Below are 17097 nucleotides of genomic sequence, written 5' to 3' on the forward strand. Positions count from 1 at the left end.
CCGCTGCCGCCGCTTTTCTAGAACCTTCCCCCGACGAACGCGTCTTTCTCTACGTCAGGCCGCTGCGTAAACGCCCTAACTGGCGCCAATGGCGGGAAGGCTCTCCGCCCCTGTCACGCCAAGTGCGCAGTCCCCGCCCTTGCCGCCAGCGGCCGTGCCCGACGCCAGCGGCGTAGACGGGCTCCGGGAATGGCGGGAGGCTGGAGGCCTGCGCGTTACGCCCTCTCCGGATCGGGGCCAGCCCTCGCCTTAGCGCAGGGCAGGTGAGAAACGGTCGCGCAGTTTGAAATGAAGGCTGCCGGGCGGAGCCTACCCCGCGGCGGCGCTGCCTGCGGCTACGCTTCCGACCCTGCCATCCCCCTGCGGCCGCCTTGGGCCCTTCGTGTCCCCCAGCCCCTTTCCCGGCTCGGAGGACTGGCTGAGCCTCTTCCGGAAACACCTGCCGTGACGGCTACTCGGCAAATTACTGTGGACGCTGTGCCCGCCCAGTCCTGGCCAACATCGCGCCCGGACCTCAGCAGCGAGCTTTCCGGACGGGGGTCCTCGGCTCTCCGGCGCCCCCTCCGCCGAGCGCGGAGGCACGCACCCCTAGGGGAACGGAAGTGGGCGGAGCCTCGTTTTGGCGCCAGTCGGTGCAGCCGCGAGGCAGAAACGCTTCCGCCGAGCCCAGTCCAGTGACCCGTCCTAGCCCCTCCTCCCCGCGCCTCCCCTCAGGGACCGAGAAGCGCCGCGGCACGAACGGTGAGCGCCGCTGCCCCGCGCTCCCGGCGGCCCCTCTGCCGGCGCGCGCCTCGCAGCTCCGCCCTCACGGCCGCCCGGCGTGGGCGGGGCCACCCCCCCCCCCGCGCGGCCCCGCGCGCCGCTCCCCCGCCCCCTCCCCCTCGGATGTGGCTGGAGCTTGAGGCGCGCAGGGCCGGAGACGCTGCAGCCCAGCGACCCGGAGCAGCTCGGAGCGGTGAAGTCGGTGGCTTTCTTTCTCTTTCACGCTCACTGGGTGGCGGTGCTTTAGGGTGCCCCCCTGCACCCCGGGGACCCCGTAGTTCCCCGGCTCCCTGCCCGCCGGACCCCGCGTCCGTAGCTGCCGGGAGCAGTGCGAGGCGAGCGGAGGCCCCGCGGCGGGCCCGACCCTGGGCCCGCGCCTTTAGGCAGTAGGGGCAGCGCCGGACCCGGCGAGGGTGGCGCGTGGGGGCGACGGGCGCCTGGTTTGCAGACAAAGCGTGCTTGTCCCCTCCCCCACGCGGCGGGCTCGGGGAGCGGGGCCTCGGGGGAGGGCGGTGCATTCCCCCGCATCCGCGAGGCCTGGCGGCGCGCGCGGCCCGCGGGCTGCTGCGGGCGCCCCGTTACGTGGCCGCCGCCCGCGGGCCCGGCGTGGGCCTGAGGTGCAGTGCCCTGGAGCCCCCCGCGCCGCGGCCTTTGTTTCTCCCCGCGGATGCGCTGACCACGAGGCCCGCGCTCCCGGGTGGGGGCGGGGGCCTGCGGCGTGGTTTCGCCCTCGGAGCGTCACGGCGCGGGGCCGCGGCCGCCGGGGGCTTTCCTCTCGCTCGTGGAGCGTCTGAGGCAAGGGGGAGGGTCCCTGAGCGGGGCTGCGGGCGGAGGTGTGGACGGGAGAAATTCGTGGTCGCTTCGCGTTAGGTGTTTGTGTCATTGTACCCGGGCGTGAGCCGAGCGGTTCGTCCTTTAAAAAGCCGAACGTGGAGGGACGAGTGGGACTTGGAGCGGGGAGCGGGTGCCGGGGTGGCTCGGCGAGGTGTCCCTGGCCTCCGCCGGGTAGAATACTGCTAGACTCAAGCATGCGTCACTAATGGGCGAGGCAGGCGCTCGGATCCGCTGCTCCGAAATGGGTACCACTCCGTGGGGGTTGAAATCCAAGCCAAAGTTGTGTTTAGGTGCCCTTCGTCGTGCAAACTTTAACTGTCATGCATTTTTCTAGTAATAGCTCTTCAAGTCTGCAGTAAACAATGGCCTCCAATAAAACTACATTGGTAAGTTAACGAAAACCTACAGTATGTAAGGAACTAACTCGTGTTTCCCCCCCCCAGAGTTGTAACTTTGCAGTTCTGTGGTTGAGCAATTGACGTCCTCATTTCCCAGCTGTCCCAGTGTGGGAGAAAAACGAAATTGGCTCATCGAGGTGTTTGTTCGCTGACTTGTCTTAATAGTGCCTGAATTCTTTAAAAAGACACCCAATCTTAGGACAGCACCATGTGAATTTTGTTGAGTGTTTTTGTCTTGAAGCAAAGATGAGAAAAAAAATATGTAACGTGTGTAGAGAAGCAGTAAAGGCATTGTTGGTCCGCATATTCCTTACGTCTACTGAATTCTAGATTTCTGTTAAGAATGCCCAGCCTGAAGAACAGGTACTTTGTGTACCTAGAGAAGAACAAAAGTCACTGGATCTTCCGAATTACTTTCGTCCTCTGTTTTGTTTTGAACTTCTTACTGTAAAATACGAAACCTTAACTCCTTGAACTGTCTTGACACAAAATGAACAAAATCAAGTACATCCAAGAAGTAGATTTTCTCTATCTTCTGAGCAGTATTTTCTCTCTAGCAGCCTTAAATGCAAGGTTTGCATTCTTGGGATTCATATTGAGCTATACAAAATATGAAGTTTGAGAAAAGAGAACATTGCAATATTCACATTAAAATCATACAAAATTCAAAGTTTTGGTTCCCATAGAATTTAATTCTAGCACGGTGTGTTAATTGTTAATGATAAGCATATGAAGATGAGTGCTGAACTTTTTTTAAAGATCTATTTTTTTATTTATTTGAAAGGCAGAGTTACAGGGAGAGACGGAGAAAGAGGTCTTCCATCCACTGGTTCACTCCCCAAATGGCTGCAATGGCTGGGGCTGGGCCAGGCCAAAGCCAGGTGCTTCCCAGTCTCCCATGTAGGTGCAGCCAAGCATTTTGGCTATCCCCTGCTGCTTTCCCAGGTGCATTAGCAGGGGACTAGGATAGGAAGTGGAGCAGGCCCGACATGAACCAGTGCCCTTAATGGGATGCCAGCATTGCAGGCTGCTGCTTTACCTGTTACGCCACAACCCCAGCCCTGCGTGTTAGCACTTGAGTATTTTGATTTTGATGCCCTTGAGTTTCACACTTAAAAAGGCCGAGTTGACTTATAACTTGTGCCATCATTAGATTGTACATTGTCGTGTACCTCGCAATACATTTATATACAAAATGTAGACTGTCTCTAATGTAAGTAGTTCCCATATACGGGTTACAAGGCATCAGTAATAAAAGCAGGCGGCATCTTCTGTTTCTCAGGATTCAGCTGACCCTGAAATTCCGTAACCAGTAAACACAAAGCATAAAGGAATTAGCCTTACCCTTGTCCTTCGCTTATTGGCTGGGGGGAGAAAAGCTATCTATGAAGCTTTGGGGATGAATATAGAGGCGGAGGGCAGACAAGTTGATGTTCTCAATAACTGAAATTGCTTTGGGGCAGTGTCTAGAATTTATTGGCATTTAAGTATTTCCTCCTCTTGTACAGGATCACACATTGACTACCTTGGAAGTTACTGAACTTCATTTTAAAATAATTTAGTTAGTGTTCTAAGATAACACATAATGAAGTTTAAGTGGGAAGCTGGGTGGATTTCTTTTAAATAATGAGAAATTTTTTGGGGGCTAGAAAATTTACCTCATACATAGAAAACTGGTGACTTGGACCAGCCTTTTAAACAAGAAAGGAGCACTTGAATTCATTCTTATGAAAGCCAGAGTAATAAATATGCTTTGGGGGGGAGGGGGGTATGTCTTTAATCATAATGTGTTCCTTTAACATTTCTGAGTTTCTGAGATCCTCTTGTTGGCCTGCTCACTTCATGCGAAGTAGCTGTTTAGATTTTCATTTAGAGTTAGTTTCCTATAAACCCATGTCTGTTTCAGTTTCTCTTTTCCTCCTATCGTCATTCTTACCTCCTTTATACTGTATAGAGGCAGAAAGCTATTTGAGTAGGCCCAGCACTTAATGTATCTTGTTTAATGACAATAGTGAAGCCTGTCTGGAAAAGGCGTCCAACAAAGTCAAATGTTTTAAATCAAGTTGCAGAAAGATTTAGAGATATTCCAGTCTTCCATCCTCTGGTTCAGTCCCCAGATATAGCAACGACTGGGGCTGGGCCAGGCCGAAGCCAGGAACCCCATCCCAGTTTCCCAACCAGTTGGTCTGTCTTCTGCCGATTTTCCCAGGCACGTTACCAGGGAACTGGCTCAGAAGTGAAGCAGCCCGGACATGACCCAGCACCCATATGGAATGTTGTCACAGGCAGGAGCTTTACCTGCCGCACTGCCAGCCCCAGTTTATCTTTCTTATATATAGGAGGGTACTTCAAGAAGTTTGTAGGGGAAAGTGGAATTACAAGTTTATTTTGATACAAAAATACATGGAATCCATACATAGTTTTTCAGAATGCACATCTTCTGTGACCTTCTTGAAATACCCTCATTTCTGTGTGTGTGCCCCATATGCTTGTGGGGCTTTAGTTGTCCTTTTGCAGTTTTGAGGCATTTATTTTTTTAATTCTTGGGTAGTTGGGTTGTACATCCCCGTATCTGCATAGCTTTAATTCTCCACTTGCAGTTTTTAAGATTATTTATTTATTTGAAAGACACATAAGTAGATAAAGAGGGAGAGAGAGAGAGACATCTTCCCATCTGCTTATTCATTGTTCCAGGGTTGGGCCGGACCAAAGCCAGGAACCAGGAACTCCTGGGTCTCCCACATGGGTGGCAGGGGCCCAGGTACTTGGGCCATTTAACATTGTCTTCCTGGCACATTAGCAGGGAGCTGGATCAGAAATGGCCCAATCAGGACTTGAACCAGCAGCATTTGCTGGGCCACAACTACAGCCCCTGCTGTAACTTTTTTTATTTATCTGAAACAGACCTTCAGTCCACTGGATTCACTCCCAAAATGCGTGCAGCAGCCAGGGCTGGGTCAGGCCAGAATCAGGAACTCTGTACAGACCTTCCATGTTGGTGGCATATCTGAATACTTGGGCTGTCATATGCAGCCTTCCCAAGTGCATTAGCAGGAAGCTGGATGAGAAGCTGAGTGGCTAGAATGTGAGACATGGGCATTCTCAGTGGTGGCTTAACCTGCACTACAGCACCTGACCAAGATGGGTTGGTTTTAAAATGCACATTACATTATGGATATTCCCCCTTAGCATCTTACTATTTACTATTGCAGTTTTAAATATTGTGGATTTTTTTAACCTCCCTCTTTAAATTTGGTTGGCCACCAGTTTGGATTTCAAAGAAACCATAAAGGTTTATCATTTTAGAGAATTAAAACCATCTGACATTTTGGCCTCTTGAAGTGGCAGCATTCTAAGTGTCACTGACACTTTCAGTGTTGCTGTTTGGGTTAGTTAAGCTCTCTCTACTACTTAGTCTGTTGTCTTTATCATCCTGAATACTTCCTAGTCGATTGTTGCTGTTTTGTGGTTAAAATGAGTGGAAATTCTAATTAAATCGAGTCTTATAGGCTACCTAGAGATAGAACTGGGGGTTTTGATTGTGTCATTTGCAGGATGGTGGGTCAATATAAGCAATTAAGCCTTTAAAGCATACTCAAGAGAATCTTAACTTCCCTTTTGCTTTGTTTTAGCAAAAAATGGGAAAGAAACAGAATGGAAAGAGTAAAAAGGTCGAAGAGGCAGAGCCTGAAGAATTTGTGGTGGAGAAAGTATTGGATCGACGTGTAGTGAATGGGAAGGTGGAGTATTTCCTGAAGTGGAAGGGATTTACAGAGTAAGAAATCTTAGTGCTTCTTTATTGTGCATTTAATTGCACTTAAGTGGCTTTAAATTTTATTTTTAGCCTGAGTCTGTTACCAATTTTTCCATAGGTCTCTTTAAACTTAAAGACACCTTAATTCTAGGGTCTCTTATTTGAAGTCTGCTTAGAAAGAGTCCTTAGCCTACTGTTGAAACTCGGCAGATCGGGTGGAGACTGGTTTATTACCCTGGAGAGTCAAATTTATAAAATCAGAGTGTAGTTTACTATGTAATTCATTTTATTGTAGTAAGATATTGTATTGACTAGCATATCTACTCCTTTCAAACAAAGGGTACTAAAAATTCTTGAAGCTGTTTGGTACAGACTGATTCTCAGGATTTGTATCAGGACTGAAGTTTACTGTGTCCTAATCTCTAAGAGCTAGAGCCTGTGTTCCTTGTTAGGAATTGCTCTCATAATCACTTTGTGAGCTGCTTTCTGAATAACGTAAACATGCAGAAATGACACTCTTCACACATGTTTATTGTACTAACCTACATGGATTCTTCTGCCTTAGACGACAGAAACAAGCTAAAGCTCCATGGGCAGTGACAGGTAAAAAAGGTAGATAGGTGGAAAGCAATAATTTCCTGAGCATGGTGGAGATGGGGACATGATAGTCAGATGGTTAGGCCTCAGTAATTCTCACTACACTTTCTTCCACTGCCCACGTGTAAAGCTGCCTCCATAGCAGTTGGGAATTAGGAGTTGAATGGAAGATTTAGGCTTCCCTGTTTGGCTATTCAGTATGCTTAGGTGAGCCTAAGTATATATCACAAATCCAGATTTTCACTAAAAATATTTCCTGCACATCAGAAACCAGAACCAAACAAAACAAGTCTGTGAACTTAAAATTGGATTTAGCCAGTTTGCTAGAGTTGATTACTTTCACAAGATGGACAGTTTTTCTTGGAATCACATTAGACATTAATGTGATTCTCCCATGTTTTACCCATCAAAACATTAGAAAATGAATGGATCCCTCCCTCTTTTTCTTCCCAAACCTGAGGTCACAGTATGATTGAAAACCTGCATGTGCAGTATATAGGTAATGTAGAAGTTTATGGTGAAAATAACACTACAAAATGGAGACTTCTTAGTCAACCTGTGTGCTAATTTTGGAGCATCAGGATATCAACAGAGCAAGTTACTAAGTGCCAGAGGCCAATAGCATCTTTCTTATCAATTGTAAGATTAATTTCATTCCCTCTAGTTCCTGTGGGGCTTTGTGAACCAGAGCACAAAAAGCTAGCAAGCCTATCGCTAGTGTAGGATGATCTGACTTTTACCTTTGTTAATTGATACTCTTTCTTCACAGCCATTGTGAAAATTATATAGAAATGGTCATCTCAGCTTTATGTTAAATTATGAATTGGGATTCTTTAACCCTAAAGCGTCATAAAGTGAGCACTGCAGGTCTCTCTAACATCTCTGGGAGGTAGTACAGAAGCAGCAAAAGATAATATATTAAGCAAATGAGCATGACTGAATTCCAAAAACACTTTGTTTATGGATCCTGAAATTCAAATGTTATGTAAATTTTCCCCCAACCATTTGAAAAACTAAAAGACATTCCATACAAAAGGCTGGAATTGACTTGGTTTGTCATTTCCTGCTTTATATTTCCCAGTTTGAGTCCCAGCAGAAATTCAAAGAATAGTCTCACATTTGAGAATGCCTCAGAATTTTAAAATACAGTAGGGATCTTCAAAAAGTTAATGGGAAATGGATATTGTGCATGGATTTCAATTTTTCTTTTACCCCAAAATAAACTTTTCAATTGTATTTTCCTGTGAACTTTTTTTTAAAAATATTTATTTTATTTATTTGAAAGGTAGAGTTAGAGAGGTCTTCAGTCTGCTGGTTCACTCCCCAAATGGCCCCAAAAGCCAGGGCTGAGCCAGACTGAAGCCAGGAACCAGGAGCTTCTTCTGGGTCTCCCACATGGGTTTGGGGGCCCAAAGACTTGGGCCATCTTCCACTGTTTTCCAACACACATTAGCAGAGACTCAAACCAGCGCCCATCTGGGATGCCAGGTGGTGGCTTAACCTGCTGCGCCACAATGCTGGCCGCTTTCCCATGAACTTTAGAAACACTCTTGTATTGGAGTACTGGAGATTCCAATCCCAGACATAATTGGGGTGGGAATTGAGAGTCTGCCATTTTGTTTCGCTACTTACAGGAGTTGGAAGTCTGCCATTTCATTTCATTACCCATTTGAGCGGCAGAGAGAAGAGCTCCCATTGCTGATTTCACTCACCAGATGCTGGCAATGGGTGGGAGAGTGGGGTAAAGCCAATATCTGGGGGTACTCACTAGTTCTCCCAAGGGGGCAGCAGGAACCCAACTACATGAGCCATCACTGCTGCTTTCTAGGATTTGCGTTGGCAGGAAGTTGGAGTTAGAAGCCAGAGGCAGGAATTGAACCCAGACACTCAAGTGTGGGACATGGGTATCTTACCCACTTAGCCAAACATCCACTCTGGAATATACAGTTTTTGAAAGCCCTTATAGAAAAATTCTGATGTAGCTTGTCTGTGAAACTTAGAGAAATATAGGGATTTCTTTGCAAAGTTTATTCATGGGAGCAGGCGTTTAGCCTAGCAGTTAGGATATTGGCATCCCACATTACAGTACCTGGGTTCTTTCCTACCTCCTACTAATGCAGACCCTGAAAACCAATAATGGCTCAAGTAATTGCGTTCCTATTACCCAAGTGGGAGACCGAGGTTGAGTTCCCAGCTCTTGTCTTTGGCTCCAGTAACAAACGCCTAGGCTCTTGTGGATATTTGAGAGTGAACCAACAGATGGCAGCTCTCCGTCTCTCTCATTCTCTGCCTCGCAAATAAAAATTTAATAGAAAAAAAGTTTGTTAAAAAACAGAATTGAAAGGTTTTTTTTTAAGTCCATGCATAGTTTGTTTTTTTTTTTTTTTTTTTTTTTTTTGTAATATTCATTTTCCATGAACTTTTGAAGACCCTATGTGTTATGCTCCCTTATGGTACTGGAATCAGGTTCACTTAAGCAGAGGTGAAATAGATGGCTCACTTAGGGCTGTGAAAGCAGATACAAGGAGATCTAGGCAGATACTCTCAAGAATGTAGGCAGTAGGGCAGGAATGATTAGTATCTGCAGTACAGAGGACTTTTTTTTGCAGATATCTATTAAGTGGATCCAGATGATGGTGATGAACCATGTTTAATTGAATCAACATTTTTTTACTGAACACAGTGCTGACAATACTTGGGAACCTGAAGAAAATTTAGATTGTCCAGAGTTAATTGAAGCATTTCTTAATTCTCAAAAAGCTGGTAAAGAAAAAGATGGTACAAAAAGAAAATCTTTATCTGACAGTGAATCTGATGATAGCAAATCAAAGAAGAAGAGAGATGCTGTAAGTATAAAACGTGGCCCACCAGATTGGCTTTTTTTAGAAGGTTGATGGCTTGACTTTTAAATACTCTTTCTTTAAAGCTCAAGATACTTTTGAAATGCCATTAAGAAGACATAAATGCTTAATACTTAGAACAAAAAAAGGATAGGCATTGTTGAACCTACGTTGTACAAATTTGCAGTCAGTGCTTATGCCACTTAAGATGTTATGCTAGTACTGTTTTTGGTGGACTCAAGGATCTGATCCCTGATCTAAGGCCGGCAATATTAAATTATAAGAGTAGTAAGTTGGATCACTGGAAGTCTTCCCACTGCAGTGGCAACAGTCCAGATAGCATATCTAGTAGCTGTAGTCCATTGGTGGCATCAACCACCAGAACATATTTTGGATATGGTCTTTGTGTTGCAAAGCAGTCCTTTTATTTAGAAATACATAGTCTTTGATAATAAACATTGCTTCATGTTTTACTGGTGTGGATTTAGACATTGACTTGAATAACTATACATGTGATTTGATCCAGTCTTCTTTCACTGATGTCTCTGACTTTGGCCACATCAAGAAACCACTTCTACACTTGACTCGAAAACATTATTCTTGCCCTGCCTAGTGGCCTAGCATGGCACTTGGAGGAAAGATCTGAGCACCTAGTTAATTTCTAGGCTCAGGTACTAAGTGTATAGTACAGATTAAATTGGTAAAGGGACTTTGGATTTGGAATTAGATCGTGCAGATATTAGATGGCAAGAACATCAGACAAATTAAATGGCAGACCTAGTAAGGTTATAGGTATTAGCCTGTTTTACAGATCAGAAGCAAGAGGTTGGGTACAAATTGGGTTCTGAAAATGTCATGCTCAAGAGAAGCATAGTTTAATAATACTTAGCCTGTATTGAGCTCTTAACATGTGCCAAGCAGTGTTCTAAATAGTTCAGTTTGCATTTTATATAGTGAAAGTGTCTAAAATATCTGTATCACAAAAAGGCTAGTTAGTTTGCCCAAGGTCACATAGTATATGGGGGTAGAGCCATCATTCTAATGTAAGCAGCCTAACCCCAGAGTCTGGGACTTTGTTATGAAAAGTGGTAGGAATAAAAGATTTATTAGTGTCATCAGTTCTCAAACTTTGGGCAGTGAGGAGCCCTTTACACTATAGAAAATTACAGGGGATCCCAAATAATTTATATATAGCTCAAGTATTTATTAGAAATTAAAACAAATCTTAAAATATTTTTTAAGAATAATAAATGCCAGTTGCATTTTAAACTTAATATGAAAAATAACTTCCACAGCAAAATTGACTAGAGTGGTATTTCTGAGGATTCCTGGAAGTGATTTAAAATGTTGACTTACATGTGTATATAATTCTTATTATTACCACAAATAAAAGAATTAGTTTTTCGCTTTACTTCTACACAGTCTGCCCTGGATGTCTTTCTTTTTTTTTAATGATGGCAGAGAGATATCTTCCGTCTGCTGGTGCACTCCCCATATGCCCGCAATAGATAGGGCTGGGCCAGACTGAAGGCAGGAATCAGGAACTCCTCCAGACCTCCCATGTGGGTGGCAGGAACTTAGGTACCTATTTGGACTTTCTAGGCAGGTTAGCAGAGAGCTGAATTGAAAACAGAGTAGCCACTGTACCCCAGCGTAGGGTGGGGGGTACCCCAAGTGGCAGTTTAACTCTTTGCACCATAATGTGCACTCCTCCCTGATGTCTTTGCATGAAGAAAAGTGTTTTCTTGACTTGATTCAGAATGGTTTTTAGAAATTTAAATTTTCTATATATATATTTGAAAAGCAAGGAGAGAGAGATCTTTCATGTACTTGTTTGCTCTCCAAATGGCTGCAACTGCCAGGGCTGGGCTAGGTCACAGCTGGAGCCTGGAACTCAGAGTATCCCAGGTGGGTTATAGAGACCCAAGTATGTCAGCCATCAACTGCTGCTTCCAGGGTGCTCATTCGCAGAAAACAAGGGCTGGACTCAATAAGGAGTGTGATAGGCACTCTCATAGGGAATGTGGGCAGACCAAGTGGAGTCTTAACTGCTGTGCCAAATGCCCATACTGGAAGGTGATTATTTAACAGTTACATTATCAGGAAGACAAGTTAGAAGTTGATATTCTTAGTTTGCTCTGAGGAAACATTTATGTGAGTAATCATTTAACCTCTTCCAAACAGGCTGACAAACCAAGAGGCTTTGCCAGAGGTCTTGATCCTGAACGAATAATTGGTGCCACAGACAGCAGTGGAGAATTGATGTTTCTCATGAAATGGTAAGTGTACAGGTGATTGCTAAATTTTAAAGTCGGGGTAAGTGAGCATGTTTTTTAAAAGTTTGTGAAACTATATCTGAGGAAGGTTTTATAGTTTCTCTCATTGATCATTTTTTTGAAAGGGTGATTCTAGTTGTTTTTGCTAACAAAAATTATTTTGGCAAAAATTTCTTTTGTGACAAAAAAACTTCTTTTAAAAATGTTTATGTCGGGGCTGGCACTGTGGTGCAGCGGATTAAAGCCCAGGCCTGAAGTGCCAGCATCCCATATGGGCGCCGGTTCAAGTCCCAGCTGCTCCTCTTCCGATCCAGCTCTCTGCTATGGCCTGGGAAAGCAGTGGAAGATGGCCCAAGTCCTTGGACCCCTGCATCCACATGGGAGACCTGGAAGAAGCACCTGGTTCCTGGCTTTGTATCAGCGCAGCTCCGGCCATTACGGCCATCCGGGGAGTGAACCAGCGGATAGAGGACTCTGTCTCTGTCTCTCTGTAACTCCACCTTTCAAATAAATAAAATCTTTTTAAAAAATGTTTATGTTTATTGAAAGGCAGAGTGGCATCACCCATCTGCTGATTCACTCCTTTAATGCCCAAAAGAGCTTGGGTTGGGCCAAGGTGCACAGTAACAGGAAGCTGGAATCAGGAGCTGAGCTGAGACTTGAATCCGGGCACTAGATAAGTGGATTGGGAATGCCCGCCCCCTAAATTTATCTTCTGATTCCATTTTCCATGAACTATTCCAAGTATCCTTCTGAAGCTCTTAAATACCTTTTGAATAACTATTGAACTATTTCTTAAATGAATAGTTAAAATATGAGCTTTTAACTGAATTTTTTTCCTTACAACAGGAAAGATTCAGATGAGGCTGACTTGGTGCTGGCAAAAGAGGCAAATATGAAATGTCCTCAGATTGTGATTGCTTTTTATGAAGAGAGATTAACTTGGCATTCTTGTCCAGAAGACGAAGCTCAGTAATTGTTTGCATTGTTTTTTTATATATATTTATATATATATATATAAAATCTGGGTCTTGGTTTTTGATTTACTAGTGTGAAGAAATAACTACATTCTAATGAAAATCAAGTTTGATACATTGGTTTTGAAAGTAGTATTGGGGGAGTTGTGAATTTTTTTATTTTTTTTGCATCGATAGCACTGGTTACTTCTAACAGATAAAAGCTTTCTGTAGTTGCTTCCTTTATCAGAAAAGAACATTTGCTTTTCTGAATATTGAGGAAAGTTGTCATAGTCAGTTCTTCAATCAGGACTTGATTTTAACTAATACTAAAGGACCATTCTGGGTTGTTGTATGTGTATACTTTTATAAATGGTTTTCTTTTTTTGTTTTTGCTTTTAAATTTTACCAAAAGAAAAACCATGGGAAGACCCATGTTTCTGAGGTTCCATCATTCTGAGCAACCTAAGAAATAAGTCCCTTCAAGTTAAACTGAAGATTTTCATGAAGCCATAACCTTTTAAATTAATTAGTTTGTAAGTCATTTGGACAAGTTAAATTAGATAATTTAAAAGAAGCCATATCAGAACCTGTATCTAAATCTATAGTCATAAATGCAATGGCTTATAAAAATTGTATTGGTACTAGTAGTCATCCCTCCCAAGATCAGAAAATAGACCTCCTGGTGTGCTGTAATAAACTAAGCAAGGTAAATGGACATTTGAATATTTGTTCTAGCGAGCCATTACTTTACAAACACCAAAATCGCTGTGCTGTATCGACTAAAAGGCCATGATTCATGGAATGACTAAGACTTGGCTCCTGAAAACCTGATCAGATTGTTATTAGGACCTGCTGGCATAAGTGGGTCAACAAGTGGTTGTAATCTAAATTATTGACCTGCATGTTTTGTCTTTGTCCCGTCTCATTCCTTACATGTAGGCTCAATCTTCGCGGTATTTGGGTTACTGGTTCAGCAGATGCCAGGAAAAATAACTTTGTAGTAATCAGAATGTTATCCAACTGTATATTGTTTACTTTATTGTAAATACTGGTGAACAGTGGTCAATAAATAGTTTTATATTCCTTTATGTGATTTTTCTCTTTATCTGAGTACTTTCAAGTGGGCATAGAAACAGCTACATACACTTATTATTTCATTTTTATGAATTGGATGAAACCACTAGAGCATTAGAGTACATAACCCAGATCTTTGAGCTTGTGAAGTTTAGACTTTCCACAGAAACTAAAAGCGGGAAGATAAAATCAGGTTCATGTGGTCCCTAAAAGTAATTCCTCATTGAAGTGAAAATTGGGTACTTAGAATCTTGCTCTGTGAAGGGACTAGTTCAGAAGTGCAGTCCCATCCCTGCATGTTGTGTCTCCTGACAGATCCAGCTCTGCTTTCAGCAGCGGAGTCACAGGAGAGAATACAGAGCTTCTGTTCATAGCAGTTGGTAGCCCTATGTGGAATTTTCTGAAGGGCTTTTCTGGAAAGTGTTGTCCTTGTATATTGTCTCAGATACTCTGATTAATTTCTATTGGTACTGTAAACAAACGACTATAATGGCTTCAGACTCATCGGTGACTTTACAGTTCAGCATGTCTTATGGAGGCTCCCATGGCAGATTTGGTTTCTTGTCTTCTTTCCATTTATAGGGTCCAACTGCATCCTTTGGCTCCTGGCCCCCTCCATCTTCAGAACTGGCAGTCACTGTAGCATCTTCCATCTCATGTCTACCTTGGATGTGTGGTGGAAAGATGAAGTTAAACTGTTCTTAAAAATTCTCCAATTCCCAAATCATCCATGAAACCTATTTATATCTTTACTATCCTGGTCTATAATTGTATAACAAAAATAAACTTGTAAAACCTACCTCATTCATCTGTCCCTCCCACCTCCATCCCAAAGTACAGTTCTTTATCCGTTTTTATACTTTAAACATTTAAATACTGTTTAACAGAAACAAGTAGTGATGTTGGATTTTTCACTGAAGTCTTGTCCGTCTTAGGCCATCTCACCTGGTGAACACATTAAAATCTACCTATTTCAGCTCTGCCTCTAACCACTGCAGACATTGCCTGGGTCAGAGTGCTCTTCAGTGTTGAACAGTTTTCCCCTGTGCCTCAATTTCCTCATCTATAAAACATTCTTCGTGGGCCGCTGTAATGATGAAACGTTACAGCAAGTTTTGAGACATTTAGAACAGTGCCTGTGATAGGGCCATCACAGATTCTCTGGAGACTACTCAGTTGCTGAATACTGGGCTGTTAGTAGCTTTTGTTGTTGATGGCAGCGCTACTGTTTATAGTGGTACTGAGTGATGCAGATGGATTCACCTTGTACCAGTTTACTCTGATAGCCATTACCCTTTATCCTCACTAGAATAATGATTCAACATTGATCTTACTAATTGTTAGCCACTCTGATAGAACATTTCTGTAGAACATTTCTTTCCATGGTTAGTGACCCTGAATGTTTCATAGGAAAGATTCTTTTGTACCAAAGATACTGTACGAGTCTTTGGTGTTGTACATTTTCTCGCAGTGTTTGTGGTTTTTTTTTTTTTTAAAGATTTATTTATTTGAAAGAGTTAGAGCGGTCTTCCATCCACTGATTGACACCCCAAATGGCCACAACAGCCAGGGCTGGGCCAGGCTGAAGCCAGGAGCTAGGCACTCCATCCTAGTCTCCCACTTGGGTAGCAGGGACCCAAGTGCTTGGGGCCATCTTCGTCACTTCCCCAGGTGCATTAGCAGGGAGCTAATTGGAAACAAGTGACCACATTGCAGACTCCAGAAATTTTCTCAAGAGGCCTCACATGCTCAGAGAACAGACTATATTGTACTATAGTAGCAAACTAAATCTTAAATGGAAAAAAAAAAAAGTGTAGTTGTCACAGTCTCTGATTTGTAGGATAGACGATACTAAAATAAATACAACCGCAAGTTGCATCTGCAAATTTAGCAGAGTGACTATGTGAGGGTACTTCAAAAAAAAAAGTTAATGGAAAATGGAATTACAAGGTAGGTTTATGATGGTGCAGGAAAATTTGAAATGCCTACAGGGATCTTAAAGAAGTTACAAAAGTACCTATTATGAATAAGTGCAGAGGTTTCAAAAATTTTTTACACAGATATAATCTTTTTATTCCACTTTTTTTTTTCCAAAAACTTTCTGAAGTACTCTGCTACATCCAGCAAGTGAACAGATAATTCTAGTTAGGAAGGAGGGTTAAGGAAAGGTGGGTTAAGGTACAATGATACCTTAATTTCTGTACCCCTTACTTTCTCCGTATACATTAAATAACACATCATGAGGTTGGCATTGTGGTGCAGCAGGTTAAGCCTCTGCTTGGGAAGCCCACATCCCATATTAGAGTGCCTGGTTCAAGTCCCTGCTTTCCTGCTTCTGATCCAGCTCCCTGTTAATGCATCCTGGGAAAGCAGCAGACAGTGGCCCAAGTACTTGGGTTCCTGACACCCATGTGAAAGACCTGGCTAGGGTTCTTGGTTCCTGGCTTCAGCATAGCCAACCATGGCTATTGCAGGCATTTGAGGAGTGAACCCATGTATGGAAGGTCTCTGTTTTCCTGTCACTCTGCCTTGCAAATAAATCTTAAGTAAATAAATACCACCCTAGATTAATCGTTTATATGTGGACTTACTACATATTTTTTTAAGATTTATTTTTATTTATTTGAAAGAGTTACAGAGAAAGGTAGAGACAGAAAGGTCTTCCATCTGCTGGTTGGCTCTCCAGATGGCCAGAACTGCGCCAATCCACAGCCAAGAGCCAGGAGCTCCTTCTAGGTCTCCCACGCAGGTGCAGGGCCCAAGCACTTGGGCCATCTTGTACTGTTTTCCCAGGCCATAGCTGAGAGCTGGATCAGAAGTAGAGCAGCTGGGACTAGAACTACGGCCCATATGGGATGCCAGCGCTTCAGGCCAAGGCTTTAACCCATTGTGCCACAGTGCCGACCCCCACTACATATTTTAAATTGTCTCACGTTTGATGATACTTTCCTAAATATTAATACGTTTAGAATAAGTAAGTTGTTTTAAAAATTCTCATCCAGGGGCCAGCGCCGTGGCACAGAGGGTTAAAGCCCTGGCCTGAAGCGCTGGCATCCGGTTCTAGTCCCAGCTGCTCTTCCGATCCAGCTCTCTACTGTGACCTGGGAAAACAGTAGAAGATGGCCCAAGTCTTTGGGCTCGTGCACCCATGTGGGAGACCTGGAAGAAGCTCCTGGCTCTTGGCTTCAGATCAGCGCAGCTCCACCTGTTGCGGCCAGTTGGGGAGTGAATCAACGGATGGAAGACCTCTCTCTCTGCCTCTCCTCTCTCTGTGTAACTTTCAAATAAACAAATAAATCTTAAAAAAAAAAAAATTCTCATCCAGCTGATGTGTAGTTAGAGATTCAGCGTTCTGTTTTTATGAATGTAATTATTGTATTTATATTAGGCCCAAATAACACATTTTCGCTTAGGTGTTAGTGCCTACTGCCTTTATTCTAAAGCAGAGGCTGTCAAAATTCTTCTGTAAGGGGCACATGGCACATATTTTAGGCTTTTGTGGGTCGTATATATAGTTTCTGTTGCACTGATTAACTGGCGTAGTTTATGAAAGTGGTCAGGTGAATGAGCATAGCTGTGTTCCAATAAAACTTTATTAATACT

General features: G+C 43.6%; 1 protein-coding gene across 4 annotated transcripts; it reads left to right on the forward strand.

The window, feature by feature from the left end:
- The first annotated feature begins 160 nt into the window (after positions 1 to 160).
- CBX3 (chromobox 3) lies at positions 161 to 16773 on the forward strand. Of its 4 annotated transcripts, none has more exons than XM_062178115.1 (6): positions 161 to 263; positions 1931 to 1982; positions 5627 to 5769; positions 9029 to 9191; positions 11370 to 11464; positions 12311 to 13513. In XM_062178115.1, exons 2-6 carry the CDS (start codon positions 1959 to 1961, stop codon positions 12435 to 12437), a joined length of 552 nt encoding a protein of 183 aa, XP_062034099.1. In that variant the 5' UTR covers positions 161 to 263; positions 1931 to 1958; the 3' UTR covers positions 12438 to 13513. The 4 variants fall into 4 exon arrangements, with proteins under 4 accessions (XP_062034099.1, XP_062034100.1, XP_062034101.1 ...); XM_062178116.1 differs by lacking the exon at positions 161 to 263 and adding an exon at positions 636 to 741; XM_062178117.1 differs by lacking the exons at positions 161 to 263; positions 12311 to 13513 and adding exons at positions 864 to 960; positions 16497 to 16773.
- The last annotated feature ends 324 nt before the right edge of the window (positions 16774 to 17097 follow it).

Source organism: Lepus europaeus, chromosome 20 (genome assembly GCF_033115175.1).
Source record: "Lepus europaeus isolate LE1 chromosome 20, mLepTim1.pri, whole genome shotgun sequence".
In the NCBI taxonomy this organism is placed as follows: Eukaryota; Metazoa; Chordata; class Mammalia; order Lagomorpha; family Leporidae; genus Lepus; species Lepus europaeus.